Source organism: Amblyraja radiata, chromosome 1 (genome assembly GCF_010909765.2).
Source record: "Amblyraja radiata isolate CabotCenter1 chromosome 1, sAmbRad1.1.pri, whole genome shotgun sequence".
Lineage (NCBI taxonomy): Eukaryota > Metazoa > Chordata > Chondrichthyes > Rajiformes > Rajidae > Amblyraja > Amblyraja radiata.
In genome coordinates this window covers 63050612-63076904 of record NC_045956.1, presented here as the reverse complement: position 1 = coordinate 63076904, position 26293 = coordinate 63050612, and the positions used below count along the sequence as shown (strand labels likewise).

Below are 26293 nucleotides of genomic sequence, written 5' to 3'. Positions count from 1 at the left end.
AGCTCTGACCCCTATTCTTCACTGGTCATGTGCCTCCAATCAGAAAAATAACCCTCCACAACTACACTTCGATTCCTTCCTCAAAGCCAATATTGAATCCAATTGCCTAGCTCATCTTTGATTCCGTGTGTCTTAACCTTTCAGACTAGTCTACCATGCGGTAACCTTGTCAAGGTCTTGCTAAAATACAAATAGATGACGTCCAATGCCCTGCTTTCATCAATCATCTTGGTGACCTCTTTGAAAAACTCTCTTAGATTCGGGAGACGTTCTTCAAACTTTCGCATTTTTGTTCCTCCTAACCAGAAATGCATGAACCCATGTGCTCTTTTATCTCTTTACATCTTTTTCACCACAATCTGAATTTCTGGCCGTGCATATTTCTGAAGATCTATCCTGAACCAAACACAATGATGCAATCATAAAGAAAGTCCATCAACGCCTCTACTTCATTAATGACCAGTCCCACGGGCGTCATTTGCGCGTAATTTACGCGACATCATTTACGTGTCACGACGCACGACGCGCACGTGATTCGCGCATGATGCGCATTACGTGCGCATGGTATGTGGTGACGTAGGCAGTGACGCGCGGTTGCGCGCGGCGCCCTAGGATATTGGGATGTACAAAATCTTTGCGCGCCACCTGCGTGACGTGCAAATGATGCACAAGTGGGACAGGCCCTTTAGAAGATTGAGATTTGGCATGTTGATGAATACTTTTTTGAACTTCGTCTGGTGTACGGTAGAGAGACATTGACTGGATGCATCATGGTCTGGTTCAGCAACTCGAACACCCAGAAACAAAGAAGGTTTCAAAAAGTGGTCTATCACGGGTACAGACCTCACCACTATTGAAGGGATCTACAGGAGTCGCTGAACGAAAAAGACATCAAGCATCATCAGGGACCCACATCACCCTGCCACACTTTCATTTCACTCCTTCCATCGGGTAGAAGGTAAGGGAGCCAGAAAACAGTAACAGCCAAGTTCAGGAGCAGCTTCTTCCCAACAACCAACATCCTATTAAACACTACAACTCCAACTACGCTCATCACTACATAGAGTTGGGGAGCATTGTTTTTGTCTTTGCACTAATATTGTTTGATTTTTTTAATATACTGAACTTCTTTTTGTTGGTCATTATGATGTTTATAAAGTACTATGTCCATGTATCTGTTTTGCTGCTGCAAATAAGAATTCCATTGTTCCATTTCGGGACATATGACAATAACACGCTCTTGACTGTTCTTGACCACATTCAAACTTCAACATACTGGCTGAATGAGTCATTGTTGAGCACGATGTATTTCAGATTAAATACTATGTTGAAACCCAAGCTGCCTGTTTATGGCGACAGGAAAGATCTCAATGAACCACTGAAAGAGTAAAGTCCTTTACAAATATCTTACCCGACGTTTCCACCCAAAAAATAACCAATGTGTACTCAATGCCCTGACCAAACTGTGTACTTGGAGGAGATTACTAAAGATTTCTATTTATTTCATTAACTCATCCTTATTATGATCTGAAAATAGTGAAACTGTTTATTTCACTCAATTTCTCTTTCCTACGAGAACCTTCAACAGCGAAACATTGGAAATTTCTGCTCTTTTTTGTTCTTTTGAAATGTGCATGTGCCCTTTTTTTTTGTTTCATTCGTAAAAATATTTCAATTTTTAAAGAAACAATGACGCATGATTCAAATTTGCCACGAGACTGCAATGGCACTGGAAATCCTTCTCAATGGAGGCAGGTTCTCTGGATGCTTTCAAGAGAGAGCTAAATAGGGCTCTTAAAAATAGCGGAGTCAGGGGATATGGGGAGAAGGCAGGAACAGGGTACTGATTGGGAATGATTGGCCATGATCACATTGAATGGCAGTGCTGGCTCGAAGGGCCGAATGGCCTACTCCTGCACCTATTGTCTACTGTCTATTACCATTCATAGCAGCGCATGAAGGCAAAACATTGAAAAATCAACTATAGAACTTTTCACAGACTCCAATCACCATGTTAACTAGTGTCAGTATTAAAATAAAGTACCTGTTTAAAAACTCTGCTGGGAATACCCTTTCTCTGTATTAGGAGCCCCTAAACTTGTGTAGTGAAAGAGTAGCACCAATGGGAACAAAAGTTGAATTTTCTGACCTGAATTCTTACCTTTGTAGAGGCTGACGTCAAACTTTCCTGATTCTGCTGAAAACACAAATCCCTTTCAATACATCAAAGTGATGGCGATATTTATATTGCTTACCCACTTGATCTGAAGGCAAGGTAATTTTTAGCGGACATCAGAGCAAATTAATTCCTCATCCATCTTATGCCTGGTGAATTTTCCATCTCTACATATATGACCAGATTTTGTTTATCCTACAAATATCTGTTTATCCTACAGTTTTATGTATATTATTAAATTCCATGTTCCACATCTTTAACAAAATAATACTGTACTTTTATTATTGAAAATTCTGAACAGCACATTTTTACTCTTCAGTAAGCAATTGTAATGTCGGCTTTCAGGAAGAAAACGAGAGCTGTAAACAAGGTTACTTCATGTAAGAAAATTGCCCACAGTTTGACCATGCAGCCTTATTTTACAGAGGGTCAAATGTAAGGGAAAAATGAATGGCATGACCTCAACAACGTCGGGGTCCAAGTCCATAGTTTCCTGAAAGCGGCAACACAAGCAGATAGAAAGGTAAAGATGTCATATGGTATGCTTGCCTTAATTGGTCAGGGCATTGAGTATAAGAGATAGGCTGTCATGATATAGCTTTATAGGACTTTGCTAAGGCCACATTTGGAATATTTTGTGCATTTCTGGTCTCCTCATTACATGGAGGGTGTGGAGATTTTTGAAAGGGAGCAGAGCAGGTTTACCAGAATGTAGCCTGAATTAGGCGCAGGGAGAGGTTGGACATACTTGGATTGTTTTCTCTGGAATGCCGGAGGTTGCGGGGTGACCTGATAAAATTATATTAAATGATGAGTGGCATAGATAAGGTTGACAGTCAGTATCTTTTTTCCCCATGATGAAAATAACAAATACTAGAACTAATAGCTTTAAAATGAGCAGGGCGAAGTTTAAAGGAGATGTGTGGGGCAACTTTTTATTTTACACAGAAGGTAATGAGTGCCTGGAATGCCCTGCCATAGTTGGTGGTTGAGGCAGATACGATAGTGACATTTAAGGGACCTTTGAATAAGCATTGAGATGGAGAAATGTGCAGGTAGATGAGAGATTGCATTGTGGGCCAAAGGGCCTATTCTTGTGCTGTACGTTTTATGTTCCAGGTCACATCCTTGGTACTAATGACCTTTGTATCAAGCTTACAATGAAATGTGGTTAATTAAAATAAAGGAACTGCTACTGTGGAATTAGGTGCCAAGTGACAGTCAAGCATAAAAATTATAACAGAATAACATTTCAGAAATGAAATGTTCTGAACCATACAGTATAGAAACATAGAAAATAGGTGCAGGAGGAGGCCATTTGGCCCTTCGAGCCAGCACCGCCATTCATTGTGATCATGGCAGTATGCAGTAAAGCAATTAATAAATCAGATCAGAACCAACTGGAGCTTGCCCCCTTGCTGTTTAAATGTCAAATAGATAGAGATGACTCTTTGAAATTTCTCCCACTGTGGCACTGCATTGAAACCGGTCCTTTGGCCTACTGAGTCCACACCGACCATCAATCATCCATTCTCATTAGATGTACATTATCCCACTTTTGCATCCACACCCTACACATTAGGGGCAATTTACTGAGGCCAATTAACCTATAAACCTGCACATCTTTGAAGTGTGGGTGGAAACCGGAGTACCCAGAGAAAACCAATGGTCACAGGGAGAATAGGCATCTCCACACAGACATCACCCAAGGGCAGAATGGAATCCGGGTCTCTGGCGATGTGAGACAGCAGCTCTACCAAATTCGCTACAGCCCTGTCCTTAGCAGATGTGAGCTGAAGACCTCACCAATGTACAGGGCTACTGAAACTCTTAAGAGATTCACAATGTATTTCGAAATATGAAATTATTTAACAATTTAGGTTAGTTTAGTTTGGAGATAAAGCACAGAAACAGGAACTTCGGCCCACCGAGTCCACACCGACCAGCAATCCCCACATACTAACCCTATCTTCCACACACCAGGGACAATTTTACATTTATACCAAGCCAATTAACCTTCAATCCTGTATGTCTTTGGAGTGTGGAAGGAAACCAAAGATCTCGGAGAAATCCATGCAGGTCACGGGGAGAACGTACAAACTCCGGACAGATAGCACCTGTAGTCAGGATCAAACCCAGGTCTCTGGCGTTGTAAGGCAGCAACTCTACCACTGCGTCACCATGCCAGTTCTGGATATGATCTTACAATATTTTATATCACAAGATTCTTTCAATCACATTGAATGTTGGATGCAACGCATGGGCATAAGACATAGCAGAAGTCCTGAAAATTGGTACCAACATGTATTACATAGTAGTCATATCACAATAATCTAGAAAGGATAAGCAGGAATTCAGCAGCTCAAACTCAGATAACAGGAAAACAAATATTGGGCCATTATATGTATGCATCTACATTCAAACTAGTTTGAGTGAGTGCAAATTGGCTGCGGTTTATCATCCCTTTGTAAAGATGATTAGTGCTGGTAAAACCACTGCAAACAGATATTTAATAACATCTAGGAAAAGATGTTGAAAGAACAACAGCTTTGATTCCATATTGTGGGTTACGGCCTTCCTCGACAGTTACATCATAAAGTAATGCTGATTGTAGTTGGGGAGGGAGAGAGCTGAAAAAGAGATGGGGCAGGGCAAAGCCTAGCAAGTGACAGGTGGATAAAGTGAGAGGGATTTGTTTGGCAGATGGGTGCCAGTGACAAATGCGCGCGATGAAACGGAGGCAAAAGGATGTCAGATAAGAAGAGAAGTGGAGTGAAATGTAAAGCCAGAGGAAGGGATATAAATGGAAGGGGATAGCAGGGTGAGGAGAGTATCAGAGGGGTGGAATAGTGAAAAAGATGGATGCACACTGGGGGGGGGGGGGGGGGCAGGGGGCACAGGAAAGAGAGAGGTTTGAAAGGGGGATGTTATTTAAAATTGGAGAATTCAATATTCATGCCATTGGATTGCAAGATACACAAATCTAATATGAGGTGCTGTTCCTCCAGTTTGTGTGTGCAATGTCCTGGGCAATGGAGGAGGCCCAGGATAGAAATGTTGGCTTCTTCTTCTTCTTGCATATGGCGTGCACAGCCTAAAGTTGTAGCACAACTTGTTCTATTTTATCTTATTTGATTGTGCACGCCAGGTTGATTGCATTCGTCGAAACAGGGCGGACCACGTGAAGGTTGCAATCTTTCACCCTCGAAATGTTGGCATGGGAATGGGAAGCGGAGCTAAAATGGTTAGTAACGGAGAAATACACCAAGCCTTGGTGGACAATGCCCGTGTTCAGCAAAATGGTTGCTTGGTCTCACCAAGGTAAAGATGGTCAAATCAGGAGCACCGAATACACCAGCCGAGGTTTGAAGAGGTGCATGTGAACCACTGTCCCACCTGGAAGCACTGTAGTCCATGGATGGAGGTGAGGGAGGAGGTGTTATATCTCATGTGGTGACCTGTTCAAAAGGGATGGGTTGTACTTACTTCCTCAAAGATTTCCAACAGGTTCGTCAAGGAAAATCGCTGTTTCACAAAACCATGCTGAATTTGGCCTATGTTATCATGTGCTTCTAAATACTCAGAAACCCCATCCTTTACAATGGAGACTAAAATCTTACCAACTACTGGTCAGGCTAACTGGCCTATAGTTTCCACTCTTCTGCTTCACTCCCTTATTGAACTGCGGAGTAATATTTGCAATTTTCCAATCAACTGGAAGTCCCCCCTGATTCTTGTGATTCTTGAAAGATCACAACAATTCCACAATCTCTGAACCCACCTCCTTCAGAACCCTGGGGTGCGGTCCAGGTGACTTATCCACCTTCAGACCTTTCAGTTACCTGAGCACCTTGTCCTTCGTGATAGCCACTCCACTAACTTCCACCCCCTGCTCACTTGAATTTACGGCATGTTGCTTGTGTCTTCTTCTGTGAAGACTGATGCAAAAAACGTATTCAATTTATCTACAATTTCTATATTCCCCATTATCACTTCTCCATCATCATTTCCCAGTGGTCCAACATCCACCCTTGCCTCTTTCTTACTCTTCATATATCTGAAGAAACTTTTGCTATCCTCTTTTATATTATTGGCTAGCTTGCTTTCATATTCCATCTTTTCTCCCCATATTGTATTTTTAGTTACCTTCTGTTGTTTTTTATAAGCTTCCCAATCCTCCAGCTTCCCATTAATCTTTGCATTAATCTTACCTTTTCTTTTAGTTTCATGCTGTCTTTGACTTCCTTTGTCAGCCACAGTCACCTCATTCTCCCGTTAGAGGTGCACAATAAGATATGCTTACACAATTTCAAATAACTAGAACAGTTCCCAGAGAAGGGGAATCAAGAACCAGAGGCTTAAGGTGAGAAGGAGAATATTTAATGGGAACCTGAGAGGCACCTTTTACCACAGAGGATGGTGGGCATATAGAACGAGCTGCTAGAGGAGGTAGTTGAGACAGATACTTTCACAACATTTAAAATACATTTAGACAGGTACAAGGATAGCAACTAGGGACTAGTATGCGTCTTGGCGAGGACAAGCAGGTCTACATCCTAAGTGTTTTTAAGAAATCTCATATAGCAGTAATGATTAATAATTATTTTTCAGAAGTAGGTTTGGTAATGGGCAATTAGTGAATATACATTTTATTTTTTGCGAACACTATTGCAGTTTTGACAGAATGTTTGCACAGTCACAAAAATCCTCCCCGTTCCATTGCACGTACTATATTGCAGGAAGAAAACAACGCAATTACTGCCAGCATCAACTTCTGTTGCCATAACTACTATAACATTCATCAACATCAACGCTCATGCAACAATTCCATTTTCAAAACAATCCAGGTATCCCAATAATGAAAACATTACTTCAAGAATTTCATCAACACCTAGCAGATTATTCTAGAAGGTTACAGTTATTCACAGTTTCATAAAGCAGTTGCCACACCCAAAACCTGCCATTTGCACCAGAGGAAACAACATTTGAAAATGAACAATGTTACCCTCTTTTGAAGTAAATGTTCAAGTTTGATTGGGATTTGTTTAATATTCTTAATTCAATGTATATGTTACTGTTTTTACATACATATCTTATTTCATGTTTGTTAAGTATTGGTTAAGTATGATTCAGGTTCCCATTATTCAGAAAACATAAAATGAAACCTAACAAAATATGCCTCCGCAAAATTAATTTTGATCGGTATCATATTCAATAAAATTAAAAACAATCGTTAAAAAAAAACACATGAAGAAGCACAACGCATAAGATTTGATGTAACCTTTTGCACTGGATAGATAATTTTGTTAGAATATTCTGGATAGCTCCAGCCTTTTCTTGTTCTAATATTAAATTCATAATTAGAATCCTGTTCCCAAACACCATACACTGTTTAACAAAACAACAACAATTTACATTAGATTATTTAAATCTTATATATAAATACATTAGCCATACCTTTGTTTATGGTCAGTTATGATGCAATTCTTCAATATAATTATGCAGTCAAGTTGATTGGGGTTAACCAAGAAATGCCACATAATATTAGGCGAAGGTTTGAGTCTTCAACATAGATTTTTCAATATATTTGTCAGAACTAATTTCTGAAATTTGGAACAACACCTTTCCTCATTCTCTATTTCTTCATGGTGACCAATAAGCTGACAGGGTGACTGTAAAATCACATCCATTTACTTAGTTGTGAAACCAGAAATTGATTTTATTATTTGTGGGAAGTCTCTGAACACAAATAATTACATTTAAAAGCACCATGGTTACATGGATGAGTCAGAAGCTTTATTGGCACTTCCTGGGCGGGATTGTCCTCATTAACATCATCGTGGGAATTAGTAAGGACCATCACACTTCATGGTAAAACAGTTGTATCAGTTGGGATTTTGATATTTCATATAACAACTTCAGAAGCAAACATTTTATGGCTTTGTCACACAGCTGATTTGTTTTTCTGAGAGTTTGCAAAGAGACATAAGGAGGGGATCAGCAATGAAAGGTAGTATAATAATGGAAAAAAAATCCTGCTTGATAGAAGCCTAACATTTATTTGAATATTAACCAACACCTAAACTATTTGGTAAAATACAACCTTTAGTATGTTTAGCTTGCAGTAACAATTTTAAAAAAAACTTATACCTATTAGCATGATCTTTTGAAAAAAAAATCCTGTGGAAAAAAATAACTGTTATTGCAAGTCTGAAACTTTCTGGCCCCTAATCCCCCTTTCTCCATTGCACATTGTTTATATAATACTCCCTATTAGAATTAAAAGGGAGTGGATCTCTGGATCGGCTTGAACAAAGCTAGTCTAACATTTCCATAGTGTCTGTTGCCACAGATTAAATTCTAATGCTTACAGAGATAATACTGTTGGGATATCTTAAGTATGTTCAGGAAAGATGTAAACCCTAGACATTTTATTGATAAATTCTGCTCAAGCTGCAATAAAAGATAAGATCCTGTTTTAAGTCAATGCCATATTTTATTGTTGGCTGCCATGGTGAAAATGCAAATTGGGACAAGGGAAATTTAAAGGTGTGATATCTGAAAGACCTGCCTTCAGGTGAGTTAATTGAGTACATACACCAGATATTAGATCGTGCAAGACAAGTCAGCAGCAATCTAGTGATTAAACAGAGCATGTTTCTGGCATCAAATGATTCGGCTGGGCTTCAGAATCTTTGCCCAAAATGTCCCCACCTGACTACTTGATTACATCAAAAACATTCATTTTTTTAAATTCTTTAAGGTAACAATTAATCCTTTGGTTACCAAAATAATTTAAAAAAAACTTTCCTTCTCTCTCTATTGTTTAATTATCATTTATCTTCTTGCAGTTATTCAGACAAAATACAACAACCTGACAAATTCTGCACCCCAGGAGCATTGCCATAGTTAACATACAAAGTACTGAAATAAGACACAAGATACAATGCTGCAGTAACTCAATGCTGAAGCAACTCAACTGAAATAAGAGTTTGATTGAGCATATGCAATACCAATTTTAAAACAAAACATCATTGCCATCAGAACCATAATCCTGTTACTCCTTTTTGCTGGACTATTTAATGTGTGCCGTCAGTTAAAAGCAATTTTGTGATTATTATCAGCCGAACTACCTTATCAACACTCATTCCTAGTAGCTTCCCAATTCAGCGAGAGTCTTTCGCACAGAACTGCATAATGATCTGCTAACACGCCTGCCTGCTCGCTTGTTTTCAGAGGGAGCAGCTCCCTGTAAATTCTCTCTTAGTCCTGCAAATTCTATTCTTACCTTTTTAGGTCTTTTTCGTTTCTCTCTGTTTCCATTGCACTTAACTCCATCATCACTTTTCTGGGCTTCATCACACATCATTTTCTACTTGTGTTTTGATTTGGAAAGAGCACTGATTCTTTAATCAAAATCCCCGACTGCACACGACAGACTGAGTGTGTTGTCACCGGCATTAAGGAGGGGAGGGAGGAGGAGGAGGAGTTGGGTGGGCAAGGATGATGACGTTCCCATGGTTGCTGTCATCACATCAGTTATCTGAATGTGCTGCTGAACCTGATTTCACCAACAATAAGTAAAAAATACCGTTTTAAGCAGAAAGAGAATGGGGAATATCTGGACCTCTGCAATGCATGTCTCTCCCTGCCTAACAAATGCACCTGCAATAATTAAAACATTGTCATGTTCCTGGTAGAAGTCAAGTAAAGGATCCGAGTAACGCAACTAGCAAATCAGGACAGTGTTTTGAGCTACAGCATGGAAACAAGCCCTTCGGCCCAGAATCATCGGCGACCATAGAACTACGAGTGATCAATGTTATTCCTTCCACCTTCTCAACCACATCTACACAGTAGTGGCAATTAACCCACAAACCCACATGTCTTTGGGATGTGGGAGGAACCCAGAGCACCCAGAGGAAACCCACCTGGTCACAGGGAGAACTTACAAACCCCACACAAACAACATTCAAAGTCAGGATTCAGTTTATATATTGTCACGTGTACCGAGGTACAGTGAAAAGCTTTTGTTGAGTGCTGACCAGCCAGCGGAAAGACAATACATGGATGCAATCGATCCATTCACAGTGTACAGATACATGATAAGGGAATAAAGTTTAGGGCAGGGTAAATCCAGTAAAGTCTGATCAAAGATAGTCCAAGGGATCCCGGTGAGTTAGATAGTAGTTCAGGATCGAACCCATGTCTCTGGCATTATGAAGCAGCAGCTCTACCAGCTGCACCACTCTAAAGATACAGGTACAGGTACAAGTCAAGGTACAGATACAATCTTTTATTCTACTGATGTTTTCATTTTCCTGATTTTTTTTCCTTATCTCCTAAAGCCAAAGACGATTACATGAGTTGTATTTAATGACTTCCATCAGCGCTCCAAGATCTACTTGTGGTCAATTTTCACACATGCACTTTGAAAGTGGTTGAAAGTTACAGTGGGAGTCAGGCCCTTTATTCCACCAAGTCTGCACACATTGTCAAACACCATTTCACACTACTCTCGTTTCATTCTTACTACATTCCCATCAGGTCATGCCCCCCCACCACCATCCCCACCCATTCCAATGCCAACACCCATATTCTTCCAAGTTTAATTAAACCACCAATCTGTATATTTTTGGCTTGTGAGAGGAAACTTAAGCCAGGGAAACCCATGACTGTGGAAAATGTGCAAACTCTACAAAGTCTTCGGCAGCATTGATAGGATATTGAATCCCAGATAGCATCAAAGCCACTTGGCGTCCGTCTCAATATATTGTCCAGTAAAGTCACCCCATATTGATCAACAATGGGCTTCCTGGTCAATTTTTATTTTCCTTATCGCGGGATGCTAAATATATTGGTTCAATCAAATAAGCTGCTACTTCCAAGTGAATAATCATAATTCGGCATTAAACATAGCTCATCCTTTAAAATAAAAATACCAGGAAAATGCATCCAGGTAACATACACCTAGTTACTATTGAGTAACTCCAACTCGAAGGCCAATCTTTATAATGGGAGGAATGGCCATTCAAGTTCAAAGAGCCTGCAATCTTGGCACGAGGCACAAATGGTAGAGTTGCTGCCTTACAACGCCACAGCACTGGATTCGATCATGACTACGGGTGCTGACTGTACAGAGTTTGTACATTCTCCCTGTGACCTACACAGGTTTTACCGGGATCTCTGGTTTCCTCCCACATTATGAAGTTACAGCTTTGTAGGTTAATTGGTTTGGTATAATTGTAAATTGACCCTTGTGCGTGTAGGATAGTGTTAATGTGGAGGGACCGCTGGTCGGCGCATACTCAGTGGACCGAAGGGCCTGTTTTCTGCACTCTAAACTAAAAAAATAATTGTCTTCAATAAACAACATGATTCAATCTGCTCACTATCGTTCACCACACCTGGTTCACTTTTCACCTATCATTCACTGTCCCATCCCAACCCTCATGCTGCTGTATTTTGGTCTTTTCTTTCCCTCTCAATCGTGATGCAAATTCCATACCTGAAACATGGTCTTACACCATTTGCCTCCAGAGATGCTGCTTGACCTACTGTGCTCTTCCAGTGTTCTGTGTTTTATAACATAAAGTCCGTTTTGGCCTGGCCGCTGGTATCAGTGGATTAGTTTCCAACACGTTGCCACTTTAAGAAGATGGCATACAGAAAGATAAGAAGCAATGAAGTACCAACAATCCTGAGCAGCAGGACTGAGAAAGCCAAGCTTCCTGATCGGTAGGCTTTTTGATCACGCAAGTAGTAAAACTAATAAATTGGGATACTTTAGATTTTATTCAAAAACCCATTCCTGTCATATTGATCAGGAATCTTATTTTTGTTAATATGATAATCACCTGTTCAGAATCAAGGCCCACAGTGTAGTCATGGCCACAAATACCTGGGCTGAATACCGATGGCCTCCCTCACTGACCCTCCACAGGCAAGAGACCATCAGACTTACCTGGACAGCAGCTGAGCACCAGATGGTGCACTAGGAAAGTCTCACTGAGAAACAACTCTGCTGACAAAGCTGGCTTGAGATTTTGCTAAATGAAGACATTAGTAATTCCAGCTTAGTATTTTTAAAAGTTATTTTAAATAAAATTAATAAAACTGTAAACAACAAATTAAAAAAACACAAATAATTAATAAACATTACAGAAAGGTCAGCACACTGGTAGAGCTGCTGACTCACATCACTAGAGACATGGGTTCAAACCTGACTTTGGGTACTGTAATGCCCCTGTCCCACTTAGGAAACCTGAACGTAAACCTCTGGAGACTTTGCGCCCCACCCAAGGTTTCTGCGCGGTTCCCAGAGGTTGCAGGTGGTTGCCGGAGGTTGCAGGTAGTGGAAGCAGGTAGGGAGACTGACAAAAACCTCCGGGAACCTCCGGGAACCGCACGGAAACCTTGGGTGGGGCGCAAAGTCTCCAGAGGTTTACGTTCAGGTTTCCTAAGTGGGACAGGGGCATTAGTGTGGAGTTTGCATGTGCTCCCAGTGACCACATTGGTTTCCTCTAGCGCTCTTTCCACGTTCAAAACATGTGCTAGTTTGTAGGTTAATTGGTCACTGTAAAATTGCCTCCCATGTGTAGAGAGTGGATGTGAATGTGGGACAACAAAGAACTCGTGTGATAGGATGATCGATGGTCGACATGGACTCTGTGGGCCAAAGGGCATGTTTCTATTCTGTATCTCTAAACTAAACTGAACTAAATCAAGAGTCCAGAGAGACAATAGTGTCTTATTATCATTTGTCTCACAATAGGAACAATGAAATTCTTACTTGCTGCAGCACAACAGATATATAAACACCTAATAAACAAATAAACAGTTCAGTATATATGTAAAAAAGAAACAAACAATAGTGCAAATACAAAAATAATGCCCCCAAGTCTAGGCTTGGAGCTTATTTGTGATAAATAATTTAGTTAACTTTCTACAGTTTATAATTTCCATTTAATGGGCTCGCCGATCCTCTCCTAGATCTGACCTGGAACAGGACCGAAAATGCTATTTCCCAACATAACACGAGAGAATCGCAGCAATGCTAGTCTCTGCTACAGGGTTTTTACATGGAATCTAGTGATAAAGCCTAATGATAAATTCAGGGTTCTGAACCTGTCAGTAAGTTCCAAATGTTTGCATTTCACATTGTCACAGTTCCGATCAGAATTGTCAGCACAAGTCTGCAAGATCTGGCCCGTTATTTATTTTTGGATATATTACTGACTGGGACGTACCTCTTGTCCATTTGAACAACCACACAGCTGCTGTTTATGGCACAAAGCATTCACATTGCACCCATTCTTTAATCATGTCCCGGGGAAAAGTACTGATGTCTTCAGTTCTGCTTCAAATGATTATTTAGATTCAACCAACTGAATGGCAGATGGCACACTGTCACTTTAATTGTCTAAGTTCCATATGGATGGCTTGTTAATTAGTATACAAGCCACCAAAGGGGCTGCTGCAAGGGTCTGCTGAGAGATTTCACTTACTCTGCATAATGAAGGGTGTCAATTGGTTCGCTGGGGTTCCCCGATCCTGATGCAGCTGGCTGGCTTCACTCAGACCAGAACAATATGAAAAAAATCTATGTAAACTGTGACTTGAAAAAGATAACACTTTGTGGCAATCATCCATGTACAGGTACCTTGTAATTATGGCGTTGTCTCAGATGTTGCATGGCTATTACTATAGCAACTGGATCTCTTACTGGAGACAATCTGACTGTACAGAATCCTTTGGGATTCCAAGAACAGCGAGCTGAAAATTCACTGCTTCTTTTCCATCTATATCCCTTCCTTTGGCTTCACATTTCATGCCTCTTCTCTCCTTATTTCACAAGTAAATACACAAAAACAGAGAGAAACTACCATATGAACAAATGCAGAAACGCAAAAGGAGTGTCAGATATTTTTAATTTAAAAAAATACCATACATAAAAAAATCCTCCCAATATTAACTTTATTGATATAAAATGCAGAAATTCTGTTTTCTTTAAAAAAAAGCTCATCCTATTTTCCTAAGCTCCTCCAGTTAAACAGCTGTAGATTCAATAAGACAAGTCAAAGCAAACAGAAATATGTCATAAATTTCACAGACGGGTATGGAAACAGGTGGAGAATTGTCTGCACAGAATAATGCATAAAGAAATGTCAAGCGGTATTCAATTTGAGTCATAGAACCATGATTTTCAAGTTAAAAGGCCAGCATCCAAAACAAGAAATGTGCTTTGGAAATCTGGTGGTGAACCCTTTCAGATGCTGCTGTTAATCATAGAACAGGCTCCTCGGCCCACGATAGCTGTGCCGACCACAATGTCAAATTAAGCTAATGATCTGTCTGCAACAATAGCTGGAAGCATACTTGAAGGGTCTTGGTCTGAAATGCCGACTGTCGATTTCACTCCACAAATGCTGCTTGTCCCGCTGAATTCCTTTAGCTACTTTACATTTTTAGCTCTCCCTGTAGCTAATACTCTCTAATTCAGGCGGCATCTTGGTGAACTCTTCTGCACCCTCTCCAGTGTCTCCACATTACACCTACATGGCAGCAATCAGAACAACACAGAATACTCCAAGTGAAGAACACTAAAGTTTCATATCGTTGCAATATTACTTCCCAATATCTACGTGCAACGCCCTGACTATTCAGTATGCATTCTTTACCAACCTATCTGCTTGTGTACAGCCCAACAGTATGAACACTGAATTTTCTCATTTTAATTAACTTACTGATAACATCACTCTGCTCTTTCTCCTTCCCTCTCATCTCTGTGCCCTACCTGGATCCGCACCAATTTATCCCACTATCTCAACCCCTTTCCCCTTCTCCTGATCCTTTCCATCTATATCCCTCCATTTGGCTTCACATTTCATGCCTCTTCTCTCTTTATTTCACAGCCTTTTGTTCTCTTCCCACCGATAACCTTTCTCCAACAGTGTGCCAAAAAATTATTGCCTGTATCCACCTATCACTTGTTCAAGAATGAACTGCGGATGCTGGAACATCGAAGGTAGACAAAAAGGCTGGAGAAACTCAGCGGGTGTGGCAGCATCCATGGAGCAAAGGAAATAGGCAACGTTTCGGCCCGAAACGTTGCCTATTTCCTTCGCTCCATAGATGCTGCTGCACCCGCTGAGTTTTTCCAGCATTTTTGTCTACCTTCACCTATTACTTGCCTGGCTTTGTCCTGCCCCCACCTCTTTTCCAACTTTCTCCATCCCATTACAATCAACCTGAAGAATGGTTCCGACCAGACAAGTCGCTGCCTGACTCGTTGACTTACTACACATTGTGGGATTTTTCTTTTGTAAACCAGCATCTGCAGTTCCTTGTGTCTATATCTACTTGTGTTGCTATTTCAGGGAGCAGTGGACTTGGGTCCCAAGATCCCTCTGTACATTTATGCTCCCGAGGGTCCTGTCTTTTACTGTATACTTTCCATTTGAGCCCCCAAAGTACAAGACACCATTTTGACCAGATTAAACACCAGCTGCCATTTATCTGCCCATCTCTCCATATCTGCACATCCATCTCTGATCTATATCCTTATGTATCTTTTGACTGCCTTCTTCACCATTTATAACTCCACCAGTTTTTGTGTCTGCAAACTTACCAATTATCCATCAACATGACATGCAAAAATGGATGGTTCTTATACAAAGAGAAAGAAAGTTAACTAAAATTGGATAGTTTGATATTGAGACTTCTAAGCTGTAACATGCCCACACAGAAGATAAAATGTTGTTCCTTGCACTTGTGTTGGACCTGATGTCAGTGCCAGGGTAACGCCAGAGTAAGAGTGGGATGATGAGTTAAAGTGGCTGGCAACTGGGTGTAAGTTATGGGCCTGTCCCACTTAGGAGACTTTGCAGTCGCCCCATGTTCGTGGGTGGTTGCCGGGGAGTTGCCTTCATGGTCGTGAGGAGTTCCCACATTTTGGGAACGAGTCGCGGCCTCATTATGGTCACCAAGAATTTTTCAACATGTTGAAAAATTAGCGGCGACTAGAATGAAGTCGCCATGGAGATTAGCGAGAATTCTCGACCCATAGGTGGGTCGCAAGGCGGGCTTAGTGGGTTGCCTCTTAAAAGTTGTCTTTACTCCTTCTCCCTCCTGCTCCCCCCTTCTCCCCCTTCTTTTAAAGGACTTACCATACACTGTGCTTTAGCTTGGCTTTACACCGTGGGAATTACACAGGTGCGGACTCAGTGGGCCGAAGGGCTTGTTTCCATGCTCTATCTCTAACTTTAATTAAACACCAAATGCAGTACTGGTAATTCTGATATATCGCAATAATTGCAATCCTAAGAAACTTTGTGTTATAGAAAATAGTGTTATTAAAAAAATGGTGTCAATGGAGAAAAGCGAGTTAGTTGCCAGATAGATTTAGACCTGCAATAACAGCTGCTTTCCCTTCAGGATTTTTAAAAATTAAGGTATTTTTAATAGTGATAAGTTTATTTTTGTTACTGCCAGTTGAAAATACTAAATGCTGTATGTCACATTGTTTCGTCGAGTATCATTGTATTAGTGTCAACAGAAGCAATTGCGTTTCAATTTCAATGGCCACCTGCGGTGTGCCAGTGTTCTTAAGAGACAATGATGTCTGATTACTGTGGGGAAGTTATATAGAAACAGTTATTTTACCCCTGGACTGTTCCTATTTCCCAATGCAGCTTTTCTTTTGCTTGACAATTTCCAAAGTGACTTTAACTGGAAATTGTCCCAAACAAAATCCCGTTATCGCCAATACATAATTCCTTAATTCATCAATAATGTGATTTAATTCATCAGTAACATTATAGCCAAATTGCGTTATTGTAACACGCTTTATAGCAGAACTACCTGTACATTGCATTGTAATTGTCTGTTGTTTCATTTCTGGATTGTGGGAAAATGTGAAAGGACAGTTATTGTATCTCTAGTCTTTAGCTTTCGGCATTCCACCCCTGGCGACCACTCCCTGTTGTATACACCTGCTGGTGATGAGATACATGTCCCTTCACCTCTTCCCTTCCCACCATCCAGGGGGCCAAACAGTGTTTCCAGGTGAAGCAGCAATTCACTTACATAATCTAGTGGTACTGCATTCAATATTCACAATGTAGACGTCTCTACCATTGAGAAACTGCTGATGGTATGTCTGCAGGGCACGGCCAGCAGGCTTGTCAGTACAAAATAAAAATAAAACGGCTTAATTTTTTTATTGTCGGGGCAACTGAGTATGTCCAACGGTGCTGACTGTAACAGCACATTACATTTCATTGCGCATATAATCTGATCTTAATTGTCTCTTAACTGCCAGAATAAATTATTCTGTCTCAATGCATTGGATAAATTCCCCTTATACCACGTATCCCCCTCCTCCCCCCCTCCATCCCCTTCCCTGCTACCTGTACAAACTTGTTCCTTCTTTTTCAGTTCTAATGACAAATCCCAGACTTGAAACATTATCTATTTTTCTTTCTATTGATGCTGCCTGACCTGCTGAGAGTTTCCAGCATTTTCTGGTTTATTATTAACCGATGGGTCCTTGAGGCCTTATAGTCAACAAGTTAATACTTAAAAACATGTGTGACAAGTCAGCATCCAGATTTCCCCAAGGAGCCCTGTAATTACACTAAAAATAACATTCTGATTTCAAATGGAAGTCAGGATCAGTGGCATGCATTACTCCAGCAAGTGAAAACAAAAATGGTATTGTAGGTTATAATAATATTATCCGATGCAGACAAGAGGATGCTGCCAGGACTCGAGTACCTGAGCTATAGGGAGAGATTAGGGAGGCGAGGAGATTATTCCTTGGAGCACAGGAGGCTGGGTGGTGATCATATAGTGGAGTGCAAAATCATGAAGAGAATAGATAAGGTGAATGCAGTTTTTTAACCCCAGGGGAGAGGAATCAAGAACCAGAAAGACCAAGTTGAAGGTGAGAGGGAAACGATTTAACAGGATTCTGAGGAGCAACTTTTTCCATTCAGAGGATGGTGAGAATGTTAAAGGAGCTTCCAGAGGAAGTAGTGGAGGCATGTACAATAACCACATTTATAAGATGTCTGAACTAGTACATGGATAGGAAAAGTTTAGAGGGATATGTGCCAAATGCGGATAAATGTGACTTAGATGGGGCATTTTTGTCTGCATAGATAAGTTTGGCTAAAGAGCCCATTTCCATGCTGTATGAATTTATGACTCTTTAAGAACAACTTTCACATATACAGCACAATTAACGGTGAAATATCACTAGATATTTACTAGAACGCTAAATATCACTAGATATCATAGAAACAAGGAGTACCATGGAATCACAGTCTTTCAGCATGGAAACAGGCCCTTCAGCCAAGCTTGTCAATGCCGACCAAGGTGCCCCATCTACACTCTTGCCAGCTGCCCACGTTTGGCCCATATCTCTCTGAACATTTTGAATCCATATACTTGTCCAAATATATTATAAATGTGGTTATTGTTCACGCCTGAAATATTTCCTCTACCCTATGTACCCATCACCCTCTGCATGAAAACGTTGCCCCTCAGGTTCCCATTAAATATTTCACCTCTCACCTTAAACTTATGTTCTCTGGATTTTGATTCCCCACTCTGGGTAACGATTCTGTGCATTTACCCTATCTATACCCCTCATGATCGTATACATTTCTATAAGATCACCTCTCATCCTTCTATGCTCCAAGGAATACAGTTCTAGCCTGCCCAACCTTTCCCCATACCTCAGGCCCTCAAGTCCTGGCAACATCCTCGTAATCTTCTCTGCACTCTTTCCAGCAAAACAATATATTTCCCAAAGCAGGGTGACTGAAACTGAACACGTACCCCAGCTGTGGCCTCAACAGCACCTTGTACAACAGTAACATAGCATTCCAACTTCTACACTCAAAACCCTGACTCATGAAGATCAATGTACCAAAAACCACCTTGACCACCTAATCTACCTGTGATGCCACTTTCAAGGAACTATGTACCTGTGCTCCTAGATCCCTCTGCTCTACAACACTCCCCAGAGCCCTGCCATTTACTGTGAAGTTCCAGCCCTAGCTAGACTTCCCAAATGCAAGACCCCACATTTATCTGCATTAAACTCCATTAACCATTCATCTGTCCACTTGCCCAGCTGATCAAGATTCTGCTGTTACCCTATGATAACCATCTGTCATCTATAATACCACCCTTTTATACTACCAACTTACTAATCATGCCTTGTACATACTCATCCAAATTGTTGATATAAACCACAAGCAACAATGGGTCCAGCACCAATCCCTGAGGCACATTACAAGTCACAGGCCTCCAGTCCATGAAACAACTCTCCACAATCACCCTTTTCTTCTTTCCATAAAGCCAATTGTCTATCCAGTCTGAAGAAGGGTCTCGACCCAAAATGTAATCTCTGGAACTCTCTGCCACAGAAGGTAGTTGAGGCCAGTTCATTGGCTATATTTAAGAGGGAGTTAGATGTGGCCCTTGTGGCTAAAGGGATCAGGGGGTATGGAGAGAAGGCAGGTACAGGATACTGAGTTGGATGATCAGCCATGATCATATTGAATGGTGGTGCAGGCTCGAAGGGCCGAATGGCCTACTCCTGCACCTATTTTCTATGTTTCTATGTCACCCATTCCTTCTCTCCAGCGATGCTGCCTGTCCCGCTGAGTTACTCCAGCATTTTGTGTCTATCTTCACTTTAAACCAGCATCTGCAGATCTTTCCTACACAGTCGGCTAGGTTTTCTTGGATCTCATGCGATCTAATCTTCCCGATCACCACACCATGCAGAACCTTGTCAAATGCCTTGCTGAAATCCATATAGACAACTTCTACAGCCTCAACAACCTTTTTGGTTACATCATCAAAAAACTCAATCGGATTCGTGAGGCCCAATCTCCCACATACAAAACCATTCTTAGTATCCCTAATCAGCCCTTATCTATAGAAATGCAGGTATATATTATCCATCAAAATACTCTTTAGTATCATTCTAACCACAGATACTAGGCTCACTGACCTGTAGTTCCCAGGCTTTCCCTTGCAGCCCTTCTTAAATAAAGGCACAACATTTGCCACCCTCCATTCTTCTGGCACCTCACCCATACTTAATAACTCATATATCTCAGCCTGGATACCTAGAATTTCTTCTCTAGCTTCACACAGTGTTCTCGGATATATCTGATCAGGCCTGGGAGATTTGCCTACCTTAATACCTGTTAGACGTTCAGCGCATCCTTTACTGTAATAATGACTGACTTGCAGATATTTTCATTGACTGTCCCAAGTTCCCTGTTCCTCAGTGCCGGCCCATATATTTGCATTTATATAGCGATCCTGCTGCGAAATTATTAAGTCGAAAGTTGTATTTTATTTCAAAGTGGGAATTGGAAGATAGGGACAGAGATGCTACACAGAGATTTTGATAGGAAGGAAACGTTACAGCAGCTGAGTAAAAGATCGGTTCAAATGGTAGGTTCAATGAAGATCGGGCGAGGGGGATTGGGGGTGGGGGAAAAGTATCTATATCTTGGGACTTGCCGAATGAGTACTGAGATGGATTATCATTCCATACCAAATTTCTTAGACAATAATACCTTTTATGCAATTATCACAATAGTTTGTTGGATATGGATCAACGGACTCTGTATGGTACATGCTTGTAAATTAGTAAAACAAATGTTCTTCTTTAAGTACTGTTGTTTCTGGGATGGGGTGACTGATAACAAATAACCTACTTTCTATATTTTGTCATAATGTGGCAAAAACAATGGCATATTTTGTGATATTTATTGAGATAGAAAGATACAACTGAGTTTGGGCAAGATATTACCTTGCAACATTCTGTATGTCTGATAGATATTGTGAAATGGAACTCAGAAATTATGGGGGGATTACATTAAACTACAATTCAAAGGTAATGAATATACAGAGTATTCTTATTTCCATCATGAACATACAATAGTGATATAGGACACCAGGTCCTACTACGGTAAACTCACGAGCTACTACGGTATGACTATGTGTTAAAAAGTATCAAATTTTTACATCCTGAGTATATTTTACATGTGGACATTTTTCAACATGTTGAAAAATCTTCACGAGTTACCACGTTTCCCAAGTACCTGCCGTTAGCGCTAAGAAATGGCATGTTGGCCTTTATAACAAGAGGAATCGAATATAGGAGCAAAGAGGTCCTTCTGCAGTTGTACAGAGTTCTAGTGAGACCACACCTGGAGAATTGTGTGCAGTTTTGGTCCCCTAATTTGAGGAAGGACATTCTTGCTATTGAGGGAGTGCAGCGTAGGTTTACAAGGTTAATTCCCGGGATGGCGGGAGGTTTACAAGGTTAATTCCCAGAGAATGGAGCAGCTGGGCTTGTACACTCTACGTTTAGAAGGATTGAGAGGGGATCTCATTGAAACATATAAGATTTGTTAAGGGCTTGGACACGCTAGAGGCAGGAAACATGTTCCCGATGTTGGGTGAGTCCAGAACCAGGGGCCACAGTTTAAGAATAAGGGGAAGCCATTTAGAACGGAGACGAGGAAACACTTTTTCTCACAGAGAGTTGTGAGTCTGTGGAATTCTCTGCCTCAGAGGGCAGTGGAGGCAGGTTCTCTGGATGCTTTCAAGAGAGAGCTAGATAGGGCTCTTAAAAATAGCTGAGTCAGGGGATATGGGGAGAAGGCAGGAACGGGGTACTGATTGTGGATGACCAGCCATGATCACATTGAATGGCGGTGCTGGCTCGAAGGACCAAATGGCCTTCTCCCGAACCTATTGTTTATTGTCTATTGAAATGTTCCGAGCTCCGACGTACCCGCTACTTTCATTCTACGTGTTTACCACGAGTTTTGATTTTTTTTTAAACTCGGGAGAGCTCTTGGGTGCTCACACAGTGGGACAGGGCTTCACACGCGCTGAGTTTCTCCAGCATTTTTGTCTACCTTCGATTTTCCAGCATCTACAGTTCATTCTTAGACGTTTTGCGGTGATGGCTGCATCTGCGGTTCCTTTCTGTTGGGGGGGGGGGGGGGGGGTTGTTGTTCAATGTATCCCAATCAAACCACTATCTGTTTTGAAAATGTGTTTCATCCATTCACATCAAACTCACCTTCCTTGGAGAGGTAATATTCTCTTCACAGAGGCAGTAGTTCAGTTTAGTTTAGTTTAGAGATACAGCGCGGAAATAGGCCTTCGGCCCACCGGGTCTGTGCCGACCAGCGGTCCCCACACATTAACACTAACCTACACCCACTAGGGACTAGGGATAGCAGTAACAGGATCGGTCCAAGTCAGCATGGATTTACGATGGGGAAATCATGCTTGACTAATCTTCTGGAATATTTTGAAGATGTAACTAGGAAAATAGACAAGGGAGAGCCAGTGGATGTAGTGTACCTGGACTTTCAGAAAGCATTTGATAAGGTCCCACATAGGAGATTAGTGTGCAAAATTAGGGCACATGGTATTGGGGGTAGAGTGCTGACATGGATAGAGAAGTGGTTGGCAGACAGGAAACAAAGAGTAGGGATTAACGGGTCCCTTTCAGAATGGCAGGCAGTGACTAGTGGGGTACCGCAAGGCTCGGTGCTGGGATCGCAGCTATATGTTCTGGTTATCATGAGTATATGTATACTGATCTTCATCCAAACAAGGAATTCTATTGCATTCAGGTAGGTGTATATGTCAATGAACCAATGCGAATTTGAATCTAAAATTGAATACTTTTCCACACCTAACATGCAACATGTACATTGTTTAGCTAACAATGGGACTAGCTGGAAACAACTTGTTGGCTTCTAAGGCTGTCTCTTGATTCAAACTTCATTGAACTGGGGCGATGTCCTCGCAGTGTTATGGGAATTTACACAAGGCACAAATATTTAGACAAAACTGCAGCATATTCTTAGCAGTCCTTCCACTGGATAAAACTTGAATTTTGTTGTCAATGCAAATAACATAGAGGCTCAGGATTAAATAATAACGTTGGAAACACACAAAAAGTCAGGCAGCATCTGTGGACGAAGTCAGGCTAATATTTCGGGTTGAAGACCCTTGGCCAGAATTGGAAACATTAATTCTACTTATTTTTCAATAGATGGTACTGATTGATTTGAACACTTTTTGTTTTTAATTTGGAATTCCAGAATTAACAGTTTATTATTGGCTCAGATTTATGAAAAATCTTGAAAATGTAGTTATGGTTACACCTGCAAATGGAAAATCAGACAGCCCGTAGTTAATGGCATTTAAAAAAAAAGAATTAAAAATCTCGGGATGGCGGGACTGCCATATGCTGAGAGAATGGAACAGCTGGGCTTGTACACTCTGGAGTTTAGAAGGATGAGAGGGATTCTCATTGAAATTGGTAAGATTGTTAAGGGTTTGGACACGCTAGAGGCAGAAAACATGTTCCCGATGTTGGGGGAGTCCAGAAGCAGGGGCCACAGTTTAAGAATAAAGAGTAAGCCATTTAGAACTGAGACAAGGAAACACTTTTTCTCACAGAGAGTGGTGAGTCTGTGGAATTCTCTGCCTCAGAGGGCGGTGGAGGCGGGTTCGCTGGATGCTTTCAAAAGAGAGCTAGATAGGGCTCTTAAAAATAGAGGAGTCAGGGGATATGGGGAGAAGGCAGGAACGGGGTACTGATTGGGGATGAACAGCCATGATCACATTGAATGGCAGTGCTGGCTCGAAGGGCTGAATGGCCTACCTCTGCACCTATTGTCTATTGTCATTTACCAAGCCAATTAACTGACAAACCTGTACGTTTTTGGAGAGTACACTGAACAGAGATGAGCAAATACTCTATGATACTCTCGGATCCAAATTATTTCCCGGGTTTTCTCTGTCTAAACCATAAAATCACAGAATCTCCACCCAGCACACACACCACCTCTCTATCCTGATAAAGACTGCTGTCCAATCATGGAAATGGTGGCAACAAAGTTACACGGTTGGCCCATAATAGAAGAGAAAATCTTGACACTTATAATCAGTTTGTTCTAAGGAAAGGCTTCAAGAATCGTTCATTTTTGTGCTTTCTTGAGCATCTGTGATTTGGCATGTCCACGTGGATTCTCCCGAATTTCTACACACGCACTATTGATTGTGCATAGTGTAATGCACTTAAGCCTGGTATGGCAACTGCTCTGCTGTTGACTCTGAAACTGCAGTGATGAATACAGACCAATCCATCACAGGCTTGTCACTTCATCTTCATGGTGTGCTTATAAAAAGGCTGCAAGTATCATCAAAGATGCCAGCCACCCTGGTCATTCCCTTTTCGTTCTTTTACCTCAGGGTGAAGATACAGGAACTTGAAAGCCTGGACATCCAGACTTAGGAACATCTTCTTTCCTACTGCTATCAGATTCCTAAATTAATCATCTCTTTCGCACCCATTTCCAGGAGGTGATGCCAAATATTTCTACTCTTAACTCTACCTCATTTGGTTTTTTTCCCACTACTTCAATTTGCACCACAATCTTTATACTATTCCACTGTCATTGTACTTATTGTTCTGGTTATCATGAGTATATGTATACTGATCTTCATCCAAACAAGGAATTCTATTGCATTCAGGTAGGTGTATATGTCAATGAACCAATGCGAATTTGAATCTAAAATTGAATACTTTTCCACACCTAACATGCAACATGTACATTGTTTAGCTAACAATGGGACTAGCTGGAAAGCAACTTGTTGGCTTCTAAGGCTGTCTCTTGATTCAAACTTCATTGAACTGGGGCGATGTCCTCGCAGTGTCATGGGAATTTACACAAGGCACAAATATTTAGACAAAACTACAGCATATTCTTAGCAGTCCTTCCACTGGATAAAACTTGAATTTTGTTGTCAATGCAAATAACATAGAGGCTCAGGATTAAATAATAACGTTGGAAACACACAAAAAGTCAGGCAGCATCTGTGGACGAAATCAGGCTAATATTTCGGGTTGAAGACCCTTGGCCAGAATTGGAAACATTAATTCTACTTATTTTTCAATAGATGGTGCTGATTGATTTGAACACTTTTTGTTTTTAGTTTGGAATTCCAGAATTAACAGTTTATTATTGGCTCAGATTTATGAAAAATCTTGAAAATGTAGTTATGGTTACACCTGCAAATGGAAAATCAGACAGCCCGTAGTTAATGGCATTTAAAAAAAAAGAATTAAAAATACATTTTGAAATTCAGACCGATCCATAATTTTCTATCAAACTTAAACTCAGAATGATTTTTCACCTGATTACCTGTAGTATAAGGTCCTTGTAAGTACTAGCCACAATTCATTAATTTAATCTTCATCAAAATTTTGGACCTCAATAAAACTTCTGCAATGCAAGACAATCAGCTTCATAATACAGAATCACATTTGTTATTGCACCAGTTTTGGAATTGATCGTTTTATCTGAAGTGGTTCACTCAAAGCATTATATTTTAAAGAACAAATTTACCACAATGTTATATTCATTGGACCTTTCCGTAATAACAAGACACGTAACAAAACAATCCATTTAGCTGAAACAAAGCATTTAGTGATATGGTTAATACATGCAAATGATGGATCTGCCAGGATTACAGACCACAAAATGCACGAAACAGGGGGGAAAAAGATCATTGGTTTGTTATTGTTGGGGAAAAAGCTGGTTAAAAGCTGGTTAATAATGTTTGTGTGACTTTTACATGGACAGGCAAAGCATGACGTCTCTTAATTTGGGTCTCAAGATTCCTTTAGAACTATGACAGAAGTCCAGCACCACAAGTACTTGCTTATTAAGCTTTACCTCCTGACGACTTGGGACCATCTGATCCTGGAAAGTTACCCTGTGACGTGACAACCTCTCCCGGGGAATGGGGGGTATTTCACTCCCACCTTGCTGTCATGTGGGAATTAAAAAAAGAAGAGTCATGGTGCAAGAAAGTAAAACAATGGCAATGTATTGTGGTATTACACTGTTTGCAAGGAAATATCAGGAACCTTCAATTCCTGGAATTAAAACTGTTGCAAAGTGTCACTTTATAATAAGCAATGTAGGGATGAGCATTTTTTGTTCATCATAATCATAAAAAACCTGGTTATTCATAAACCCATTC

General features: G+C 40.8%; 1 protein-coding gene across 4 annotated transcripts in view; it reads right to left on the bottom strand.

The window, feature by feature from the left end:
- The window catches only part of ank2 (ankyrin 2), a 524159-nt gene that overhangs the window by 394010 nt on the left and 103856 nt on the right, over positions 1-26293 (bottom strand). For 2 of the 4 annotated variants that reach the window (XM_033023003.1, XM_033022993.1), the window contains exon 3: positions 25984-26076. The exons of 1 other annotated variant lie outside the window; for it this stretch is intronic. In XM_033023003.1, coding sequence (XP_032878894.1) covers positions 25984-26076 — 93 coding nt within the window. Of the gene's footprint in view, positions 1-9464; positions 9644-25983; positions 26077-26293 lie in introns of those variants that run through there. One more of the 4 variants, XM_033023080.1, reaches the window with a different exon arrangement.